This window comes from Camelus bactrianus, chromosome 6, assembly GCF_048773025.1.
Source record: "Camelus bactrianus isolate YW-2024 breed Bactrian camel chromosome 6, ASM4877302v1, whole genome shotgun sequence".
NCBI classification, from domain to species: domain Eukaryota; kingdom Metazoa; phylum Chordata; class Mammalia; order Artiodactyla; family Camelidae; genus Camelus; species Camelus bactrianus.
This window is the reverse complement of record NC_133544.1, coordinates 41,495,478-41,518,793: the sequence shown is the minus strand read 5'-3', so window position 1 is coordinate 41,518,793 and position 23,316 is coordinate 41,495,478. Positions and strand designations below refer to the sequence as shown.

At 32.7% G+C, this 23,316-nt stretch overlaps 1 protein-coding gene across 3 annotated transcripts in view; it reads left to right on the top strand.

Moving 5' to 3' along the window:
- The window catches only part of GPR137C (G protein-coupled receptor 137C), a 98,983-nt gene that overhangs the window by 23,775 nt on the left and 51,892 nt on the right, over positions 1-23,316 (top strand). For all 3 annotated transcript variants that reach the window (XM_074365528.1, XM_074365527.1, XM_010962157.3), the window contains exons 2-3: positions 5,583-5,626; positions 7,171-7,399. In XM_074365528.1, coding sequence (XP_074221629.1) covers positions 5,583-5,626; positions 7,171-7,399 — 273 coding nt within the window. The remainder of the gene's footprint in view (positions 1-5,582; positions 5,627-7,170; positions 7,400-23,316) is intronic.

Below are 23,316 nucleotides of genomic sequence, written 5' to 3'. Positions count from 1 at the left end.
AAAAAATAAAATGGCCCATTTATTCAGTTTTTCTAATATTAAGAAATACCTAGAAAGATATGACCCCTTTGACATAAATTGACATCAGCCAATCATTTAGATGTCTCTTATTTACCATTCTGAACTTCAGGAAATCTACATAGAGCACATGTTAACTATGCTTCATGAACTATCCTTCACTCTTAAGATCTTAACAAATAATATATGATTGCTTGACATTTCTTGATAGTCATATTTTTTAATAGAATCATGTCCTGTTAACTATATTCTATACAATACTTGGAGTCTACTAATATTAGGTCATTGTTTTTAACCTTATTATAATCTAATTGTGATTGAAGTACCTGGTTGTGTTTATATGCTGCATTGTAACAGTCTGCAAATCTGAGATGACACTTGACCTTTAATTCTTTCCTTATTCAGCTAAATTCCCTCTCACACCCATTATTTATCCCATCCCATGACCTTATGGATTACACTTCCCACCCTGTCCCCTTTCTCTTCTTCATTTGAATATTGTATCTTCATTGAAATCTAGCTTTTTCCAGATGATGCTTCATGCCTTATAAACACCCCATCTCAATTTGTGGGAAGAACAATCAGCCCATTTTATGTTTCCCAGTACTACTTACTGATGTTACACCACCATCAACTTTCTGAAATCTATGCCATCTGATTAGATCATCATTGGCTATAATAATAATAACTTCCACTTTTGTGACTGAATCATCACTTTCTTTCTTCTAGCCTAGTCTTTTGTTATATAAATCTTTTTCAAAGCCCATATTGGTAACCAATCCAGTGTCTCTCAATTCAGTGACTTCTCGGATCTCTAAAACCCTCCATCTCTTTGGAGCTGCCCAACAGCATGACCACACCTTAGATCAACTCATGAAAATGAAGCAATTCTTTCCAACCTGTTTCTTCTTTTTCCTCTTATACTTCTTAAATTCATCCCTTTATCTGTTTTCTACCCTCATCCTAACTTTTACTCACTTTACCCTTTTTGTCTTCCCCACTCCATTATCTTCCTTCTGATGTCACATGCACTTAGAAACTATAGTCGTTTTAGTATTCCTCATCCCTTGATTTTGTTGTGCTGATATGGTTCACTCACCTACTTTTTCTTTCTCTATGATAGTTCTGCATATTACAGTTCTAAATTATTACTTGAAAAATACCATGTAGTTATTTGAACTTTTTATAGTGGCATCCATTTTTTCTGTTAGATTGTTTCAATTTTGAAATCAGGAAACCTTGCTGACTGTGTCCACTGTCGACTGCCTGCTTGAACCGGACCTCTCTGCTTCTCAACTTTTCATTCATGATTACAAATGTTTCCATATTCCAAGTGCTTAAATCTAACATCCATTCTCAGGATATGACCTTGCTTCCTACTTTACTAGAAAAAAAATAGAATCCATCTGCCAAATCCTCTCCTCCATTCTCTCTAGATCAAAATGTTTCTATCCATGCTACATCCAAATTTCTCATTTTAACAAAGAGTGGTTTGTAGATTATTTTAAATTTTCTGTGCCTCAATTTACCATTTCACCCTCTCTAGTTCATTTCTAATCAGCAGTTTATTACATCAGAAACTGTGGAAGTCTGAGATTTTACCCTACTTGAAAGCTAACAGGTTAGCCTGCCATAGTTTTATGTACATATACCGACACTTATGCCCCTAAATATTCTCTACTTTGAGTTTCAGCTGTCACCTCTGTAGTGACTGTTATTTACTTTTTATATTCCAAAATTCACTGCCATCTCAATATTTCTGCTTGTAAGTAATAAATTTTAAAATTAATAATCAATTCCATGATCTGACTTTTTAAAAAATTTTGTCAGTGGGGCTCTCATTCTATCAGTTCTTTAGATTTAAAACTTGAGAATGAGGTTGAGTGGACCCTCTCAAATATATCAGTCTTTTAACTGGAATTCTTTATACCATTCTAATCCATTGTCTACACTGTCACCTAAGAAGTCACTCAAACATAAAATCATATTACAGAGTTCGTGGGAGTTAAAGCCTAATCCTTTGGCATTTTTCCTTTTGTTTTATTTCCTTTGGCATTTTTATACAATATCCTGTGATTGGATGACTGCTGGCCCCTCCAGTTTTAACTTGTGTCATTGTCGCATACTCACCCGGACCACATCATACCAAAGTATTTGCTTTGACCTAAATACAGTGCTCATTTATTCAAACATTGTCTGAAAACATACTGTGAACCAGGCATTATGCTGGGCACTGAGGCTATAAATACAAGTAAGTTACAGTCTCTCAGAGGGAAATAAAAATGTAAATAAATGCCATAGAGTGTGATTTGTAATGCCAGGGTACAGAGTGGTTTCCCTCTTCTAAGGCACTTAAAGTGACAACATAAAGGATTGAAGGATGAGTTGGAATTTGTTATATGGCCATGAAATCATATTTCAGGTAAAGTAAAAACATGTGCAAAGGCACGGAGATGTGAAATTGAACCCCTTATTTGAAAGTTGTCAGTAATTGAGAATGAGCAAACCATAACATTGAAGATGGGATAAAAGGATACAATGATAGGAAGGTGGAGCTGCTAGATGATAAAAGACCTTTATGCATCAAGAATGTGGGCTTTTTCTTGGGGTAATATGATCAGAGTTACTTTTTAAAAGAAGGTGCTCCATCATAATAATAATTTATTCAGGCAAGAATTTTTTATTGAAGTATAGTCAGTTTACAATGTTGGGTCAGTTTCTGGTGTACAGCATAATAGTTCAGTCATACAAAGAATTATTGATAGATGCTGAAACTAGTGTATGAAAGTCTGAAGAATGAAAGATATTTACTAGTCTCTAAATGTCTTTCCATATGACACTCATTACAGTGGGAAAAACAGTAACTTAAGAGTGGAGAAACCTGGTAGATACCATCTTAACCAATGATCAAAGTTAATATCACAGTAATGGGCAAGTCAACATCATGATCCTCCTGACATAAAGCACTAAGAAGAATGCAGCACCACGATCTCTACCAAAATGCATATTCCAAATCTAATCATGAGGCAACATCCAATAATCCCAGACTGAGAAGCATTCTTCAGAATCACTGGTCTGAACTCTACAAATTGAATATTATGTAATACAAAGGGAAAAAAAAGAAGATTAAAGGAGATTAAATATATAGAAACTCTATGTATAATACATAAATCTGGATTCTTTTCCCCCCATAAATGGCATTTTGGAGACTAAATGGCAAAATCTGAAAAAGGTCTGCAGATTAGATAATGGTATTTTATCAATATCAATTTTATAATTTTTGTAATTATTCTGGTTATATAAGAGAATTTACTTTTTTCAGGGAAATATACATTGAAGTATTTAGGGATAAAGAGGCATCATAATGTATGCAACTTACTCTCAAATGACTTTTGAAATCATATATAGAACATGTTCATATATAAAACACGTTTGTAGCAGCATCATTCACAGTATCCAAAAGGTGGAAGCTATCAAGTGTCCATCAGTGGATGAATGGATAGACAAAATGTGGTATATCCATACAATGGAATATTATTCAGCCTTTCAAAGGAAGGAAATTCTGACACATGTTACATGAGTGATGTACATATATGAACCTTAAAGACTTTTATGCTAAGTGAAATAATCCATTCACAAAAGGACAAATATTGTATGGTTTCCCTTATACGAGGTACCTAGTCAAATTCATAGAGACAGAAAGTAGAATGGTGGTTGCCAGGGGCTGGAGGGGCAAAGAATAAGGAATTAAATGGATACAGAGTTTCAATTTGGGAGGATGAAAAAGTTCTAAAGAGATGGATGATGTTGATGGTTGCCCAACAATGTGGATGCACTCAATGCAACTGAAATGTACACTTAAAAAGGGTTAAACAGTAGTAAGTTTTTCATATATGTATATATATACATATATATATATATATATATGTGTTAGTACAGTTTTTAAATTACGATAAAACATGTTGAGAGATGAGAATAAAGGAAAAGTAGTAAAATGAACAGTTACCTTCTCAAGATATAGGTGGAGTAAAGAATGAAAGCAGAGAGACCAATTAAAAGGCTGTTGTAATAATTCACTGTAGTAGTAGAGACAGAGAAATCTGATGCATCTGAGAATGATTTAAGTGGTACAATTTAGAGACTAATGGAATAATATTTTAGAACCCTCTATCACAACTGGCTTCTGGTAGATGGTGGTACTGTTAACCAAAATACAATAGGTATGAGTAGATGCCCAGGCTGTCATCTTTGCCTGAGCATGTGCGTGTCTAACACTCATTTACCCTTCATAACTTGGCTCAAATGTGACTTCCTTCAAAAAGTCCTCCCTGACTCTTTACACAGTCTTTCTCCTTTCCCCTTACCTCTCACCATCTCCTGGACTGAATTAGTCTTTCTCCCTTCCTAAATGTTGTGATAGCATCTTCTGTATTGATATGACAATGTTTTAAAATAGTTGGCTTGTCTCCTTCTTCCATGCACTGAGCTTCTTGAGAGCAGAAACAGTTACTGTATTTATGAATCCATGGCATCTTTCATTGCCTGTGCTCAGTAAATGAATGAAATCAGTAAGTTATTGAGTACTTACACTGGTTTTCTTTATAATGTTTTATGCTTGCCTCTTTCTTTCCAGATTCCATACTCTATTTCAGTAGTCTGAAAGATCATGCTCTATTTCAATAGTCTTATAACTAGTCTTTCTACTTCTAGTCTGCAGTTTCTGTGTAGTTGCCTGTACACGGATGCCAGATAAATGAAATTCCATATTTTGGAGTGCCTATATAAAAACCTTCAATATCTTCCCATTATCTGAATAATAAAGTTCAAATTTACCAATTAGGAATTGAGACCTTCCACACTATGTTCTCAGATGTTACCATGTTTATTTCAAATTCTACTTACCTTTCTGCTTGACTTTATTCATCAAGTATTTGAGGACCTGCCTATTGTAAGGCTCTATGAAGGAAGTAAGTTTACTAAATATGATATATGTTCACTATCTTTGTGTTTATTTTTTGGTCCTTGTTTCCTTTTGCTACTTCATTTCATCTTAGGGGGAAATAATATTTGGCGAACACTCAGCCATATCCATATTTAAGTAAGTTGTTCCATTTCAGACAAAACATGATTGATGAAATTTAGAATAGGTGGCAAGCCATCCAGCACAATATCTGGCTCAAATAAAAGTTCAGGGGAGGGTAATAGCTCAGTGGTAGAGCATATACTTAACATGCACCAGGTCCTGGGTTTAATCCCCAGTACCTCCATTTTTTAAAAAAAGCTTAAAAATAAAGTTCTATGAATGTTTAAACTGGATTATTTCTGTTTAAAATTTTAAAGATGGAAATTTAAGTTTAAGATTATAGCAAAGAAGGTTATTAGTTTATTGTTTTAAGCCTTGGGAAACCTGCCTACTTTTGCTTCAATGTAGTCCAACTGTTAACTTTGAATTTTACTTGCCATCTGTTATTATTTGTTGCTGTATCACTTTGAAACACAAAGTCAAAACAAATTTAAGAATACTGTATTACACATGTTTTCAAAATTTTCTATTCTCTTTATAGGTTATATGTAAAGTCAGATGTGCAACTGAACTTGACAAACACAAGTAAGTTTCATGAGTAATAAGATCTAAAATTTTTTCACAGCAGACTTCTCAAAATAGAAGGGCTCGGTAGTTAAGGGAGCCTTAGCAGTCTTATAGAAGATCAGGTAGTTAGATTAGTTCACAGGAAGTGAACTGAGTAACCAGCAGTCCTCCCCCTTTAGCCATATTGCTGCCTAACACCTTTGTTCCGTTTCAAATGTCAGATGTAATTTCATAGGATCCACAAATACTGACGGTAGATTATGCTGTTTGGGGTGAGAATAGATAGCATAGTTCCATGAAATAAGTAATGTTTCAGTACTGATTCACCTCAAAAATGAGAGTGCTAAGCTGGGGAGTCAGGAACCTTGGGTTTCAGACCAATTCTCTCACAAACTTGCCAACTGTTCAACTCATCTGTCCTCTCCATGCTTTGTTTCCTAAACTACCATAATCCCCTGGATGTGTGGGTAATTTCAAGGTCGGTTTGGGGTTTCAAAATATAACTATTTTATTATTTAATCTGAGAGAATGTTAATATTTAAGCTTCTCAAACTAAAATCTTTGTTAGTTTGCGTGTATACTTAACAAAGATAGCTTGTTACAGGTTACACATTACCTTCAATTTTCCTTGTGTAAGTTATTTCCAAAGACAGACAACTTTTTATGATTCCCACTATTGAAAGTGACCCAAAACAGAATATATTAGAATAAATTTCTAGATCATATTAATTTGGAGTATAAATGTATTTGAACTGGGATTACTTTTGTATAGATAGCTATTCCAGCTGCTTGATACAGATAGCTATACCTTACCTGAAGGGTTTTTATAAGGTGGTCTAATTTTTTTTAGAGGAAAGTTGTTGAGTATTTCACTATGGGTATTTACAATGTAAATACATAGTATTTACTATGTTTTGTATACATAGTAAATATGCAACTTTCTAAGAAGACAGGGTATGATGAGTGTATGAAACTCTACATAGGCAGTCCCTATCTTTCTTCTTAGTCATGTTTGAAAGAAATGTTTGCTATAGAAAATCAGATGTTCATAAAATTGAACATTGTTTTAAACACATTTCCCTTAACTCTTAAAGTTAATATTAGGGATCAATTAAAATTTATATACAGTATGTTATTTTTCCAGGCAAATTATAAAAGCCTGATAACTCTCGGAATGGAAGGGTCAATGAAAATGTGCTTAGCAGTTATAAAAATGAAAAATTCAGGATTGCTTGAATTAATGTTAAAATAGTCCTATATTATTCCTCCTAGTAGAGGCAACTGAATTCAAGTCCACATGAGGTTATTTTTAAATTAATGCTTTAAAATCTGATGCCATTTTTAAATGGTTTAGATACTAATTTTATAACAGCAAAAATATCCCAAGTAACTCTGAGTAATTATTAAATTTATATTTAATGAAACTGCAAACAGTTTAAATTGAAGGAATTATTGTACTTAAAGTAACACACTAATTCAGCATTAAATTTAATTTCTCATCAGTTTTATAAAATAATAATCTAATAAACTAATAATCTAATAAATTCATTTTTTTCTTTCAGAATTCTATTGCATTTGGGCTTTATAATGGCAAGCCTTCTCTTTTTAGTGGTGAACTTGACTTGTGCAATGCTAGTCCACGGAGATGTCCCAGAAAATCAGTTGAAATGGACTGTGTTTGTTCGAGCATTAATTAATGACAGCCTGTTCATTCTTTGTGCCATCTCTTTAGTTAGTTACATATGCAAAATCACAAAAATGTCATCAGCAAATGTCTACCTCGAATCAAAGGTAAGTATATTTCTTAAATTTACACTTGAAGATCTAACTTCAAATCCTCATCCTATCAACTGTATTTTAATGGAAATTTTATATTTCTTTAAAAAATATTCTGAATGGCAGGTACGTTTTTGAGCATGAAAGGATACTCACAAGAAATTAAAAGGTATTAAAAACTCAGCCCTTACTAAACAATGTTTTTTTAAAAGAAGCTTATACTGAGCATATCGTATTTTCTATAAATTATATCCTCTGCATTGGAGGCTAATTAAATGAAGTAAATCAGAATTTATATGAATATATCACAAATAGTCTAGTATACAAAGCCATACCAACAACTCAAGATTTCATCAGTAAGGGTGTTGGTATTGCCATTAAACAAATTTACCAGATTACGTCTACATACATTTGGATTAACAATGTCAAGATGTCATACTGGTAAAGTAGTGTTTATTTGTATAAAGGTTTCTAAAATGTTAACTTGACCTATGATATTTGAAAAAGCTTGTCATGTAACTGAATTTATAAATGCCTTGCTTCTCCCTCTCCTTATACTTTGGATCAGTAAACAGAAGCCAGTGTTTACCTGTTAACAAAAAACTATGGACATTTCTGCAGTTGTTGATTGACAATGTGGTTGAACAATGGATCCGTATCATGGTGTATGTATGGCATTGGGTGTGGGGGATAGATGTACGGATATTGGTGCATGGAATTATACATACATACAAGCCTGCTTTAATTTGGCATCATTGCCTATTTCATTGAAAATAAGCAAGATTATGTCTTAAACAGAAAAGTTCTCTGAAATATTTTTAGACTTCTATATTATTATCCTCTATATAGTCCTAGTAAAGGAAGGTACTATAATTAAATGCATGGTAATCAACTTGTCCATTAAATTTAGGAGGCAACTTTAATTTTATTTCCTAAACATATGTCAGTAGAAATACAAATATAGAAATAATAATAGAGAAGAGAAAGAGAGAGGCAGACAGACTTACTTTCAAACCCATTATCTTACCTGGAAAATTATTTTATTCAACTTCCATTCTAAAGGCTACATCCTAAACTTTAAATATGTTAGCTAATTCTCACTTCAGTTTAAGTGTTAAGAATAATACAGGGGGAAGGTATAGCTCAAGAGTGCATGCCTAGCATGCCTGAGGCCCTGGATTCAATCCCCAGTACCTCTACTGAAAAATCAAATAAATAAATAAACTTAATTACCTCCCCCCTGCAAAAAAAAAAAAAAAAAAAAAAGAATAATACAATCACTGTTGTTGTGGTACATAATCTCTTGGTGTAGCAACAACATCTTCTCATAGTGTAATGATATCACCATAGAATCCATACCTCTTGCTTAAAGTGATAACACATGTGGTTGAATTTAAAGGGCTTCTTTTTGGAATACCTAGCAACTTTCTAAGTTTGGTTCTACTTGCTTTGAAATAGCAACTACTCTGACTATGGTAAAGTCACCAATCTGAGAAGGGAAGTTCATCTGATAACTCCTCCAGAAATTTCAAACACCTTCCCCTAACTATCATATGAAAGGTATTCACTTAAATGTAAAAGGTGCATGGATTCAGAATTCTCTGGGAACACTACAGAAAGACATGTTCAAATACATACCTATTAAAGGTAAATATAATATGAGGTATTAGATTATTTGTATTATATTGTACTGTTACGTAGTTCTTGGTCTTCCTAATTAGGTTATAAATATCTTTACACAAAGAGTATATCATCTTGCTTTCACATTCTCCTTGTAAAATCACTAGGCTCATTCTTGTGTTTTGACTTCTATGACAATATTCAGTAATGACCATTTCTTTTATTCAGTCAACAAATATCTGTACAGCATCTGCCTCCTCCACTTTCAAACTACTTTGTTTCCTGAAAGTTCAGTCTTCTGTTTTTCTCTTTTTATTCTTCCTTCCTTCTTCTACATATTTGGTGATAATGAGAACCTCCATAATTTGTCTCAACTAATCTTAACTACCTTATTTCTAAATGGCACACAGTATGCTTCCCTGTCTATATCCTTAGGCTTTTTCATCTTCCAGGAATGCCTTTTCCCCCTCCCAGTGCTCTATTCCTGTTTGTCCTTATCTTACCGAACTTTAAAGGCATCACTCTAATATTTCCTCTTTTTATGAACTTAATTTGGTCCCTTCTCCTCCATCTCCAAAGTAAAATTTAGAAATAACTCTCTATCTCAATTTTCTTAAATTTTATTTTATTCTTTTAACAACTGGAACACTGTTGTAAATTGGTTCTTTTTCAAAGCAGCAACTGTAACTTGTGTTTAATGTTAGTTACTGTCAGTTTGAATAGTTTATTTCTACTCTTTCATTTTTTAATTTTCTTATATATGTAAGGTTGTTACTTTGTTCCACATCTGTGTTCTTATGTAGACACTGAATTTATTATTTTGTTAACGAATAAAGGTATTTAGGGGAATATGTTTTCTCAAGTACTGCCTTGGCAGCTTTCCGTAATCTCATTATATTGTAGCAACATTCTTATTTGACAAAAACAAAGAAAATTTTCTGTTTGGATTTCACCATGTCTCAAATACTACATATTTGCACATCAGTGTGAATTAGATGGTATCTCTACACGTAGGTGTTCCTTCAGCTCACTTTGGTAAAAAGTCTAAAATTCAGGTATCTGTCCTCTTCAGGCCCTCTAACTTCCGTAAGAATTTACCAGTTTTTCCCTCTGCTCAACTGTCCATGCATATGAGTCAGGCCTACTAAACGATGTAGAATTTCTATAGTCTAGGATCTTGTTAGAGAAAATAAACTACCAGCTGTTAGATTCAAAGGCTTAATTGCCAGAAAGGTTACCTGAAGGATGTACAGTCTGTCCATTCCCTTGCCTTTTCTATATTTTATCTTCTGCCCCATCCAGACATTGTAGAGTTGTGTGCTGAAACTGCATTGTACCCTGGATAGAATTGTCTTTCCTGACATACAGTGTGACATCATGCTTTGGCCTTCATCAAGAAATATGTAAGAAATTTCTTGTAAGAAACATTTATCTTAAAATCACTATGTATAATGTTGAGTATATTGTCCACACACTCAATGTTCCCCAGAAAATATCTTTTTCTCCAATTCAGTACCAGGTAAAACATTACTGATTAAATACTTCTTTTCCCTGGCTACTATATCGTTCAGAGGCAAATATGTGGCTCACCTTTGTATCAATCGTAGATGACCTTACTTTTTTTTTTTAACTGAAGTATAGTTGATTTACAATGTTGTGTTAATTTCTGGTATATGGCATAATGATTCAGTTATACATATATAATTCTTTTTCATTATAGGTTATTACAAGATACTGAATGTAGTTCAAACATTAGGTCCTTGATGTTTATCTAGTTTATATATATAATTTATATCTGCTAATCACCAAATCCTGATTTATCCCTCCCCCTACCCTTTCCCCTTTGGTAACCATAAGTTTGTTTTCTATGTCTGAGTCTCTTTCTGTTTTGTAAATAAGTTTAGTTCTATCATTTTTTTTAAGATTTCACATGTAAATGATATCATATGATATTTGTCTTTCTCCATCTGACTTCACTTGGTATGATAATCTCTAGGTCTATCCATGTTGCTGAAAATGGCATTATTTCATTCCTTTTTATGGCTGAGTAGTAGTCCATTCTATAAATATACCATATCTTCTTTATCCAAGCATCTGTCAATGAACATTTAAGTTGCTTCCATGACTTAGCTGTAGTAAATAGGGCTGCTATGAACATTGGGATGCTTGCGTCTTTTCGAATTATAGTTTTCTCTGGATATATGCCCATGAGCGGATCATATGGTAACTCCTATGTTTATTTTTCATTTTGTGTGTATCTCTGTAATTACTTCAAATTCTATTTTGCAATGAGGGTTATATAAATTAAAAAGTGGGATTTGATATACTTTGGGATATGTTTAGATCTCTTTTTCAGGTATATTGATTTTTAAAATTAATTTGAAAAGACCTTAGCAAGAGGCAGTGAATCATAGTGATTAAGAGCTGGAAACTTGGGATTGGAGAGATAATGATGTAGATAAATCCCATTTCTCTGCTTATTGGCTGCATAACATTGGACAAGTAACAGCAAAAGCGTCACCCTCCTGATCTGTAAAATGGAAATGATAGTGTTGATCTCATAGATTATTTGAAGATAAGAGTAGTACTTCTTATAAGGTTGTTTTAAGAATTAAATAAAATGCATATAAAGTGGTTAGTAGAATACCTAGTGCTTGGGAAGGGCTTATAAATGTTAGCTATTATGATCCTAATGTATACTAAGGGATGGGAATGTAGCTTCAGAAAGTTCTTGAATACCTGAAATTGTAGGCAAAACTTATTTGTAGGCAGGTTCTATATATGTAACCAAATTCTCAAAAGGAACAGTGAAAAAGAATAAGAGTCACTGAAGTATAGCATTTGTGTTTTAAATATTTTAATTTTATTTGACTCTACCTTATTTATGTCTCATTCCACCCAGATTTTGATAAGGGTTGAAATCTCTGATAGATTATATTTCATCTAATATTTAACTCACTTTTCTCAGAAAATTTGGAACAAGTATTGTTGAAGTTATATAATGGCCTTTTTAATTGTAGGTAGTATTTTTGTTCTGAAATCTACCGTATCTTTTATTATAATCTCAGTTTTATTTTATTTGCATGGGCATGATAAACTTAATATTATCCTTTAACTTTTTGCCTATTGCTGACATTTCAAATGTGTCTCAGTAACTTTGGAAAAAATATTACAAAGTTTCTTTTTTACAAACTCTTTATATGGTAAGCAAATAGTTTATAGCTATTGATATGCTTGTTTGTTAGTATTGGTCTTTTTCTCCCATTAAGTTTTTCTTTTTACTGATGTTTGCTTTGCCTTTATTTGTATGATTTCTGTGGTATATTTGAATTTATTTACTTTTTATCAGAACTATAATGTGACTTTTAGCATTACAATGAATGTAATAAAATTATTTTTATTCTAATATTCCTCTCCATTCAGAAAAATAAGAATATTTATAATAATATAGAAGACATCATTTTTAATAGACAAAATAACTTAACAGCAGAAAAAGATTTAAACCAATGGTTGATGTTTAGCCTCTATAGTAGCAAATTGGGATTATCTGTGTGAAAGACCACTCAAAGGCAGGATGGGAATAAAAGTTAAGCTTTTAGCCTTATTTCTCTGGTCAAGGACATACACAATTGTTTATCTAGATAAGAATATAAAAGAATCATTGTCTGACTCAAGGCCCGCTGGTCTCCCCACTGTCAGCCATTTGCAAATAATGTATTTTCTCCCCTTCTCTCTCCTAAATGTCTAACAGTTTTAGTTACTATGTGAAACTTTCTGCCCCATGTTCACTCAACCTTTGATCCATATGAATTAATGTATTGGGATGGGAGGCAGCATCAGTATCTTGCAGAGACACAGTAACATTTAACTAAACTATATTTCTGATCTTTCATGCAAATCAGCTTATCCTGTAAGATTAAAGAAGTGGTGTATGATAACTTAGGCCATAATTAAACAGAGTTAAATACCATTAGTCTCTCTTCCATCACCCTGAAATATGATTTTACCAGAATTTGGGAAGGATGATGGTGGAAAAATAGAGGCTGTATCATCTTCTGTAATAGATATGAGTGCCACCTTCCCAATATTCTGTTATAATTTCTCTCTTGAGTTACTGGGATTTACTTCATCCATCTTAAGCTGTGGCAATTCTTTAATGTACCCTCTTTGTTACACTAATTCTTATACCCCAAGTCTTATTTCCTATCCTGTTGCTGCGCCAACCCACCACACTCTTGTTCCATTTGAAAAATCCCTGCTAACAACATTTGGTTTATATCTTGTATCTACTCCTAAGCTCAAGTAGTTTCCTTACACTTTTAGATTCTTTTACTAGATCAGCAGGCACTTTCAGAATTTTTTTTCCCCATGGTCAGAAGTCCTCCCAAGAAAAGCCATTTACTCAATAATGATAGGATCCTAAGAGCTGAAATCTAATTTCTTGTATCTTAGCATCATGAAACTATTTTTGAAGCTGTTTAGGCCTTATAATTATCAAAATATATTTTTTAATTTACTAATTGAGACTACTTTGTTTTCTTATTTTTGATGCTTAGTTTGGCATTCTAATTTCAAAATGGAAATAGCATTTGTGAGATGGATTCAAAAAGTATGTGCAGGGTTCTACTTCTGGTATTGGCTGAGTAACTTCTATTGGACCCAACCTTCTACAGAAAGCAATGATAAATTCTGGACAAAATATGAAAAACACTGGAGGCACTGAAGAGCAACCACTTAGAAGAAGGAAATGACACTGAGTGAGTTTCCTGTTTTTTACAGCTTCTAGCCTGAGGGAAAGTCCCATCCATGGTACAGCCAAAACTTGAAGAGAAACCTGCTATTCTACTTGCTTAAATAACTGTGGGACAAAATTCAAGAAACTACTCCAGATGGAAAGTGAGAGGGAAATCTCAGGAAGAAGGCAGCCAGATAGAGGAAGTTTCAAATTCTGATTATAAACTCTGCCACATTTTTTATCAGGTACCTGAGCTACACATGTGCAGGACAGACTCCAAGAAGCAGTACAGTTAAGGATAAAGGAATTGAACTAAGATTTCAGCTGCTATCTATGAATGGAAGGCAGTTTGGGATTTGCATCTAACCAGATTAATTATCTGCTAAAAATAAAAAAATATTTTAAAAGGGAAAAAAAGAAAAATCAGTATTTTTCAAAGGACTTTAAAAACATCCAGACCCTAAAACATGGCACTCAGAATATCCAGAACACAATCCAAGGTTACTAGATATATGAAGAAACAGGAAAATACCACTCATACTCAAGAGCAAAAAGCAAAACTCAAAAAGCAATCATAGGAGGCAATTCCCCACAGATGATCCAGAAGTTGGATTTATCAGACAAAAATTTTATAATATACTTGAAGATGTAAAGGAAAATATACTTGGATGAATAAATAAATAATAAATCTCAAGAGAAACAGAAACTATTTTTTAAGACCACCAGAAATTCTAGAATTTAAAAAAATACAATATTTAAAATTAAATAGTAACTAGTTGGGCTTAGCGGCAGATTGGAGATGAAAGAAGAATCAGCGAACATAAATCAATAGAAATTATTCAATCTGAAGAACAGAGGAGAGTCAAGAGAAAGATGATAACAAACAGGAGCAGAATCTCAGGGCCAAATTATATATAACTGGAACTCACAAAGGAAAAGAGGGAGAAAATTGGGTTGAAGAAAAAATTTGAAGAAATATGACCTAAATTTTCCAATTTTGATGAAAGACATAAATTTACAATTTCACGAAGCTCAGCAAACCTGATCAGGATAAATATGAAGAAAATATCACCTAGGTTTGCTGTAGCCAAAGTGCTTAAAACCAAAAAGAAAAAAATTTGAGAGCAAAAAAAAAAAAAAAAGACACATACATAGGGTACATTGATTCAAATGTTTGCTCACTTCTCATCAGAAATAATGGGAATCAGGAGATATGGAAACAGTATCTTTGAAATCCTGAAAGAAAAATGTCAACTCTGAAATCTGTATCCAGGAAAATATTCTTAAAGAATGATGAAGAAGTAAAAATATCTCCAGATAAAAGAAAACTAAGAGGGTTCATTACCAACAGACCTATACTACAAGAAATGCTGAGAAAATTCTACAGACTGAAGAGAAATAAAATCAACTTGAATTTAAGCTCATCAGGAAGAAATGAAGAATATGAGAATAAGTATGTGGGTAAATATAATTTCTTAACTTCTTTCAAATACATATGACTATGCAAATAAAAATTATAATGTGAGGCTTACATATGCAGATATAATATATAATTTTCTATGTAGTATATATAACAACCATAGCACTATAGCATAAAGGACAGGGCCTATGTTGTTGCAGTTCTCACATTTTACATCAAGTGGTATAATATTAACTGTTACTTAGATTGTGAAAACTTACATACATATAATCTCTAGAGCAGTTGTTCTCAAACTTTTTGGTCTTAAGATCCCATTACACTCCTAATAATTGTTGAGGACCCCAAAGAGCTTTTGTTTATGAGATTGTATCTACCTGTATATACATTTGAGAAAAAAGATTGAGAAATTTTTATATATTCATTTATTAATTCATTTAAAATAATAATAAATCAATTATATGTTACATAACATGTTTTTATGATAAATATTATATTTTCCAAAACAAAAATAAATTAGTGAGAAGATCGATATTGTTATACATTTTGCAAATCTCTTTAATGTCTGACTAAGTAGAAGACAGCTGGATTTTCATGTCTGCTTCTGCATTCAATCTGTTGTGATATGTTGTTTAGGTTGAAGTATATGAAGAAAATCCATCCTCACACATATATGTAGTTGGAAAATGGAGGAGAATTTTAATAGCCTTTTCAGATAATTGTGGATATTCTTCTTTAATACTACACCAAAACTCTGAAGTGGAGGTTTCTTAAAGGTTAGTTGCCATGTGGAATCTAAAACCATAGTAGTGAACTTTTTGTACTCTCCATTGGTCTATCTTGCACTTTGAGTTTGTAAGATTATGCATTGATCATTGGAAAAGAGTAGTCACAGATCTTTAAAATGTTGATACATTTCTTTAGACTGTATCCATAATAACATTTGTTATTATTACTACCAGTCTCATCAGAATAGTATTTAAGTTTTGGGAAACTGCCAGTCTCACAGTGGATATAAGTGCTTTCAGGTTTTCAAAAATTCCAAGTTTCACTTGAAAGTTCATATTTCATTGTTGGCAATAAATATTGTCAGATGTTTTCTTTGACATGACAGGCTCATTTCATTTATTTTTGAGAAAAAATGTATGCACATTAACCAAGTCTGAATAACCGTTGTTTGTCTGCCATAGTTTTCTGCTAAGTAAAAAAATCGGGTTTCATGAAAAAAGTGGCTAGTTCAGCTCACAAGTCAGTCACAAAAGTGCTTCTCCTCAAGACAACCACTCTGCTTCAGGATGCCGCAGAATTGCTTTAAGTGCACGTCTTATCACACAGAATATTAAATAGATATGTACTCTAGAGTCAATATTCAGTAAATATTTTCACTGCTTCATCAAGGACATTCTTAAGTGAAGTTGTCTTTTTTAACAGGGAGTGCATAGTAGTGAATAGAATAGGACAGTTTGGTGCCACTGTATTGATTTGTACTGCGGTGCAAAGTTTTACCCACTATTGCTTTTGTACCATGAGTGAGATTATCAATGCAGTTGGCCCAGGATAAACAATCAGAAGAATTTTCAACACTTTGAATATTTCAATACTATTTGTGTTTCTTCTCAGACATTGACATAAAAGATTATTTTCTTGGATGATTAGTTGGTGCTGACACCAGATGAATACAAACAAAATTAGTCCTGCTATATCAGATTCATTTATTTGTAAGGCAGAAATACAACTCTATTGACAAGACATTAAATCACTCTTTATGCTTTCAGTTAAATCTTTGAGTCAGTGAATTTCTGTATTGGAAGATAGCAATGCCATAATTTCTTTTTGGACTTTTCATCCAGCAGGCATTCAGTGATATCAACAGTACAAGGCTTTATTAGTCTCTCAGTTAATGTGTATGCTTTGCCAGCCAATGCAATATAACAACTCAGCCTGTAAAATGCTTGAGTGGCTTTTTAATTTCTAGTTTGGAAAGTTATACAAATAATTTGTGGTGTTTAAAATGCTCACCACACCTGCATTTAAATTTTTAATCCTTTTGCTTTAAACTCTGAATGATTGGTCTCAAAATGGTGCTGCAGCTTCACTTGGACATAATGTTCTGTCACAGAAGACACAATAAGGTAAATGATTAACATTTATAAAACCTATTGAAAGGTAGTTTTCATTACATTTCATTTGATAAAAGAAGAAATCAGTTTCATCTGGTTACTTTGATGTAGATTTCTTTTTTCAAGCCAGAGAATTCTAACACTCATCTTTCTCAGCATCTTTGAGGTAAACAGAAGCTGTATGTTGAAAAAATATTTTTTATTGTAATAAAATGTACATAACATAAAATTTACCATTTTAACCATTTTAAAATGTACAGTTCAGTGGCATTAAGTACATTCACATTGTTGTGCAACCATCACTACTATCCATTTCCAGAACATCTTCATCATCCCATACTGAAACTTTGTGCCAATAAAACAGTAAGTCCCTATTCCTAAGCCAATAACCCGTTCTTAAACATGGAAAAAATTATAATTGTTTCATCTTAGAATAAAATATGATTAATATCTAAAATGAGTTTAATATTAAACTTAATTTTTTTAATTTCTGAAGTAAAGCCTTAAATATTGTAAAACAAATCTGTAAATTATACCTGTTTTTGTTGTGCTGCCATATAAGTACAAGGAAAATTTTAGGATTTCAAAATAACTACTTGTTTGGTAATAATGAGGTTTTATCACATATAGCAGGTGTAAACAAAGAAAACTAGCAAGAATCCAGTAAAAGTACAGAGAACAAGCAGAATTAACCTCTGCAAATGGACATATATATACCCTAATTCTATTATATCAGGAATCTGGAACACATAAGAATGCACACATACACAGAGTGTTGACATCATCACATATCATATAGCCTCTGCTATTTCAGGGAAACTCTGCTGCATATTCATAGAGAATGAGAATATAACAGGCAAATAACATCTTAGTACTTTTTTAAAAAAATCATTTTGATTTTGATCTTTAAGGTCCCTGGACCACACTTTAAGAACTGTTGCCCTAGAGCAATCACTTAAAGCAAAAAGTAAAAACAAAACAAAACAAAAAATAGAAAAGTATAGTTAAAAGTCCAATAGATAAATTAAAATGGAGTTCCAAAAAAATTCAGTTAACCCAAAAGAATGCAGGAAATGATAGACAGATGAACAACAAATCAACAATACCAACAACAAAACACAAGAGGGGTAAGCAGAAAACAAGTAGTAAGCCCAAAATAAGTAGAAAACCTGCAATAATAAAGATCAGGATAGAAATCAATGAAACAAAAAATGAACAATAGAGAAATTAAAGCCAAAAGTTAGTTCTTTAAATAGATCAACAAGTTTGATGGACCAAAAAAAAAGCAGAGTGAAAATACAAATTGCCAATACCATGAGTGAAAGAGAGACTATCACCATAGATCTTATTAGACAGTAAAAGAAAAATGAGAGAATATTGTGAACTCTTTGTGCGTAAATTTGACAACTTAAATGAAATGGAGACCTTTTTTTTTAAAGTATACTATAACATAATTGATTAAAGACAAATACAAATAGTCATATATTTGTTAAAGAAATCGAATTTGTTGTCAGAAATTTCCCTCAAAACTCCAGCCCCAATTGCTTTTGCTGATTAATTCTATCAAATATTTTAAAAAGAAATAACTCCAATATTAAACAAACTCTTTTGAGGAGAGTTTGAAAATAGAGGAGAAAGGAACACTTCCTAACATGTTTTATGAGAATAACATTACTCTGGTACCAAAACTTGACAAAGATAATATGAAACAGACAAAAACTACAAATTAGTATCCCTTATACTTAGAGATACAGAATCTAAGGAACATATAAAAAGGATAATACATCATGACTGAAAAGAGTTTATCCCAGGAATGCAGCATTGGTTTAACATTTGACAATCAATTAATGTAATTCACTACATTGAGCGAACAAAGGAAAAAAACAATCACTTGAATAGTTGTAGAAAAAACATTTGACAAAATTCAGCACCCTTCATGATTTAAAAATAACAATGAAAACTTTCAGCCAATAGGGGATAGAAGGAATATTCCTCAATCTGATAAGATGTCTGTGAAAAACCTGCAGTCAGTATCATACTTAAAATATTGAATGTTTTGCCCCTAAAGTTGGGAACAAAGCAAAGATTTCCACTCTCACCATTTCTATTCAATTTTCCTGTAAAACAAGAAAAACAAAGGGTATAAAGTTGGAAATTAAGAAGTAAAACTGTCTCTAATTGCGGATAACATGATTGTTCATGTAGAAGATCTTAAGGAATCTACTGAATAACTACTAGAACTAACAAGTGAATATAGCAAGTTCTCAGGATACAAGGTCAAAATACAAAATTGCATTGTATTCTTATACATACAAGGAGCAATCAGTTAGAAAATGAAATTCAAAAAAAAAAAAAAAAACCACAGTTCTATAGCATCAATAACAAAAAAAATACTTAGGAATAAATTTTGCAAAACAAGCAATACCTTTATAATGAAAACTACAAAATACTCCTGAGAGAAAATAAAGATGACCTAAATCAATGAAAACCATTGTTCATGGATTGGCAGATGCAGTGTTGTTAAGACAGCAATTCTCCCCAAAATGAGCTGTAGATTCAGTGCAGTCCCAGTCATAATTCTACCTTGAGGTTTTAAAAAATGGACACATTTATTCTAAAATTTATATAGAAATGCAAAGGACCTAAAATACTTTAAAAGTAGCGTTTTCCAATAGAGCTTTCTGTGATGATGAAAATATTCTGTATCTGCACTACTCAGTGTGTTAGCTAGCCATATGTGACTACTGAGGGCCTAGTGCTCGAAAGGAACTGATCTTTTAATTTAATTTAGATTAAATGTAAATAGGTAAATACTCACATATGGCTAATGGCTATTGAACAGTACAGAAAGTAACTCTGAAAAAGAAGAGGGCTTAGACTACATGACTTTAAAACTTCATATAAAGCTACAGTAATTAAGACAATGTGCTACTGGCATAACATAGACAAACAGAGTAGTGGAACAGAATAGACAGGCTGGAAACAGTCCATACTTATACGGTCTTTTGATTTTTGACAAAGATGCTAGAGCAATGCAGAAGGAAAGGAAATCTTTTTAGCTAGTGGGGCTGGAACAACTGCATATCCACATGAAACAAAATGAACTCTAGCTCCACTGCATACTATACACACACACACACACATTTCAGAATGGATCACAGACCTAAATAATATTGAGAAGAAGTCTAAAGCTTTTAAAAATAAACACAGAAGACTATCTTTACAACTTGGGTATAAGGAAAGATTTCTTAGGCAGGTCATTTAGAGTAACCACAAAAGAATAAATTCATAAGTTAGACTTAATTAACATCTAAAATTTCTCATCAAAATACAAGACTAAGAAAATGCAAAGGCAAGCCACAGACCTCAAGAAAATACCTGCAATACATATGTATCTGACAAAGGACTCATTTCCAGTATGTATAGAGATTGTCTACAACTCAATAATTAAAAAAAAAAAAAAAAGACAACCCAATTTGAAAACAGTCAAAGATATGAACAGATTTTTCACAAAGAAGATACACAAATGGCTAATAAGCACAATGTCATTAGTCATCTGGAAAAAATGCAAATTAAAACCAAAACATCCATCAGCATGGCTATAATTAAAAAGATTGACAACCCCAAAGGTTGTCTAGGATGTGGGACAACTGGAACTCTCATACTTTGTTGAAAGTATAAAAGTGTACATCCATTTCGGAAAAAGATCTGGCAGTTTCTTATACAGCTGAATTTATACCTACCATATGACCCAGCAATTCCACTCTTGGGTATTTTCCCAAAAGAAGTGAAAGCATGTGTCCACAAAAAGATTTGTATAAGAATGTTCACAGAAACTGTAAGCAGAAATACAATGGATAAACAAAGTCTCATATAAACAAACTCATATAATTATACAGTGGAACTAGTGTGGTTCACTGTCCTGGTTTGCCTGGGACTGAGTTTTCTGGGATGCTAAAACTAGGAAACAGTTTTTTTAACTAGGAAATTTTTGAGCAAAGAAGAGGAGTTGGTCACCCTAATTATCCACCTCAGCTGTATAAAGACCTCACAACTGATACATCTACCACCGTGGATAAATCTCAAAACATTATGCTGAGTGAATGATACCTATAAAAGCGTTCATATTCTATGATTCTGTTTATATGGAGTTCTAGAGTAGGCAAAGCCAAGTTGTGGTAGAAACCAAACCAGGAGAGTATTTGTGTCTGGGGGAGTTGGCTGATGGGGAAGGGCTGTGAAGGAGCTTTTAGGAGTGTTGATAATGTTCTCTGTTTGTATACACATTTGTCAAAACTCAGTGAATGGTAAGTAGAGGTTTCTACATAGCTGCATTCTAAAAATACCTGTAAACTTTGAGCACTCGTTAGTGCCATGCATACTGGAGTGAAGTGCAATTCTTCTTTACTTGGCAAGTGTGGTATTTCTAAAAAACTGGTGTGTGCATGTGAGAGGTGGAGGAAGGGGGAATCATTCCTTGAGGGTTGCTCCTGAATGGAATTGTTTGTTATGATTATTCAATTTAGGAAGATTTTCTTTAGCTTTTCATGTGGCTGAATCCTTCTCTTTTGTTTTATAATCCTCTATTTTGTGGGAAGAATCTTATTTTGTTTTCTAAATTGGTGGGCTTCTTTCTCTGTTATATGTATGTCATTTGGCTACAATGTTGCTTTATTAATTGCTTTGATATTATTATTTGCTCTCTTTGCACATTTTTTTTGTAGTTTTTATAGTATTTACAAGTGTAAGCCCAATATCTCCATATCATGTCTTTTTGGAGGTCATTTTATTTCTCAAAGCAGTGACTATAAACTTATGGTTATTTTAATGGATGGTAATGCTTACAACATATAAATTCTAACTTTTCTTGTTACTAACTTTTCTTTAATAATATAGCACTTTTAAAATGGAAACTGGATTGCTTTTAGATTAGCTATTAACATTTAGGGGGAATTCACAAAAATAAAAATGTGCATTATAGAAAATGTTAGCCTTGATTTAAAAAATTTATCTTGCTACGGTTTTATTTATTTTCACACATACTTTTTGCTGTGGTAGTGGGTTAGCTCAGAAAAAGTACTCTGTTACTATCCCAGTATCTATCAAGGTCTGTTTCATCTTTTAGTTTACTTTCTTCTCATATACCTCTAAAATGTGTTGTTCTTATAAGGAAGTTAGTTATAATAATGGCTCTCAATCCTACCAAATCCAGTGAACTTTTCTGATCACAAACACTTTAATAACATATTCCTATCCTGAAATTAATAGATTGTTTAATTTACCTAAACACAGAACTTCGAAATTTCAATGCAGTTGCCCTAATTGTAATATAAAGAGGAAATGAAAGGAAAGTAATTAATAAATATTTCAATGTATTAATTTGGGGGCACGATGTAGTAGTCAGATGCTTGTATCTATACATAGAAATTGTGAATGAGACAGCTATAAAAGCAGGCTGTAATAGGTGTGTCACTTTGGTGCCTTACATACTACAAGCAATATTGTCAGTTTCATGCATTTCTGAAATATTTGACCATTCTTGACAAAAGTTCTGGAAAAAAAAAAAAAAAGGACAAATTTCCCTCAGTTTACATGTTATATGTGTTTCTGGATATGGTGACATCTATTTATATAAGCACAAAATTTGTTTATATGTAAAACAGAGTTAGGTTCTGGCTCAGATTATTATAAACAGGTTTTTCATCTTCATGAATGTCCAAGAGGACACAGAGAAGAATTTTCCCACGTGGAGAACTTTCCTGTGAGCTGTAGGTCATCCTGCACCCTGGTCTTTGTGCCCTAAGTGCCATCATTGCCCCTTGATCAATGTGACAACCAGAACACAGACTTTTGAAACACCGTATTAGGTGTTTTTCACAATAGATCTCTGGCAATTGTGTCACTTTTCAGAAAAATGTCTTTACGATAAATAGGATTACAAAGGAAACTAACTGTATTGAAATATCCCAGGTTAAGAATCCCTGCAAAAGTTGATACCACACCCTTCTCCAATATGCATACTCCAGTGAACAACCACTAA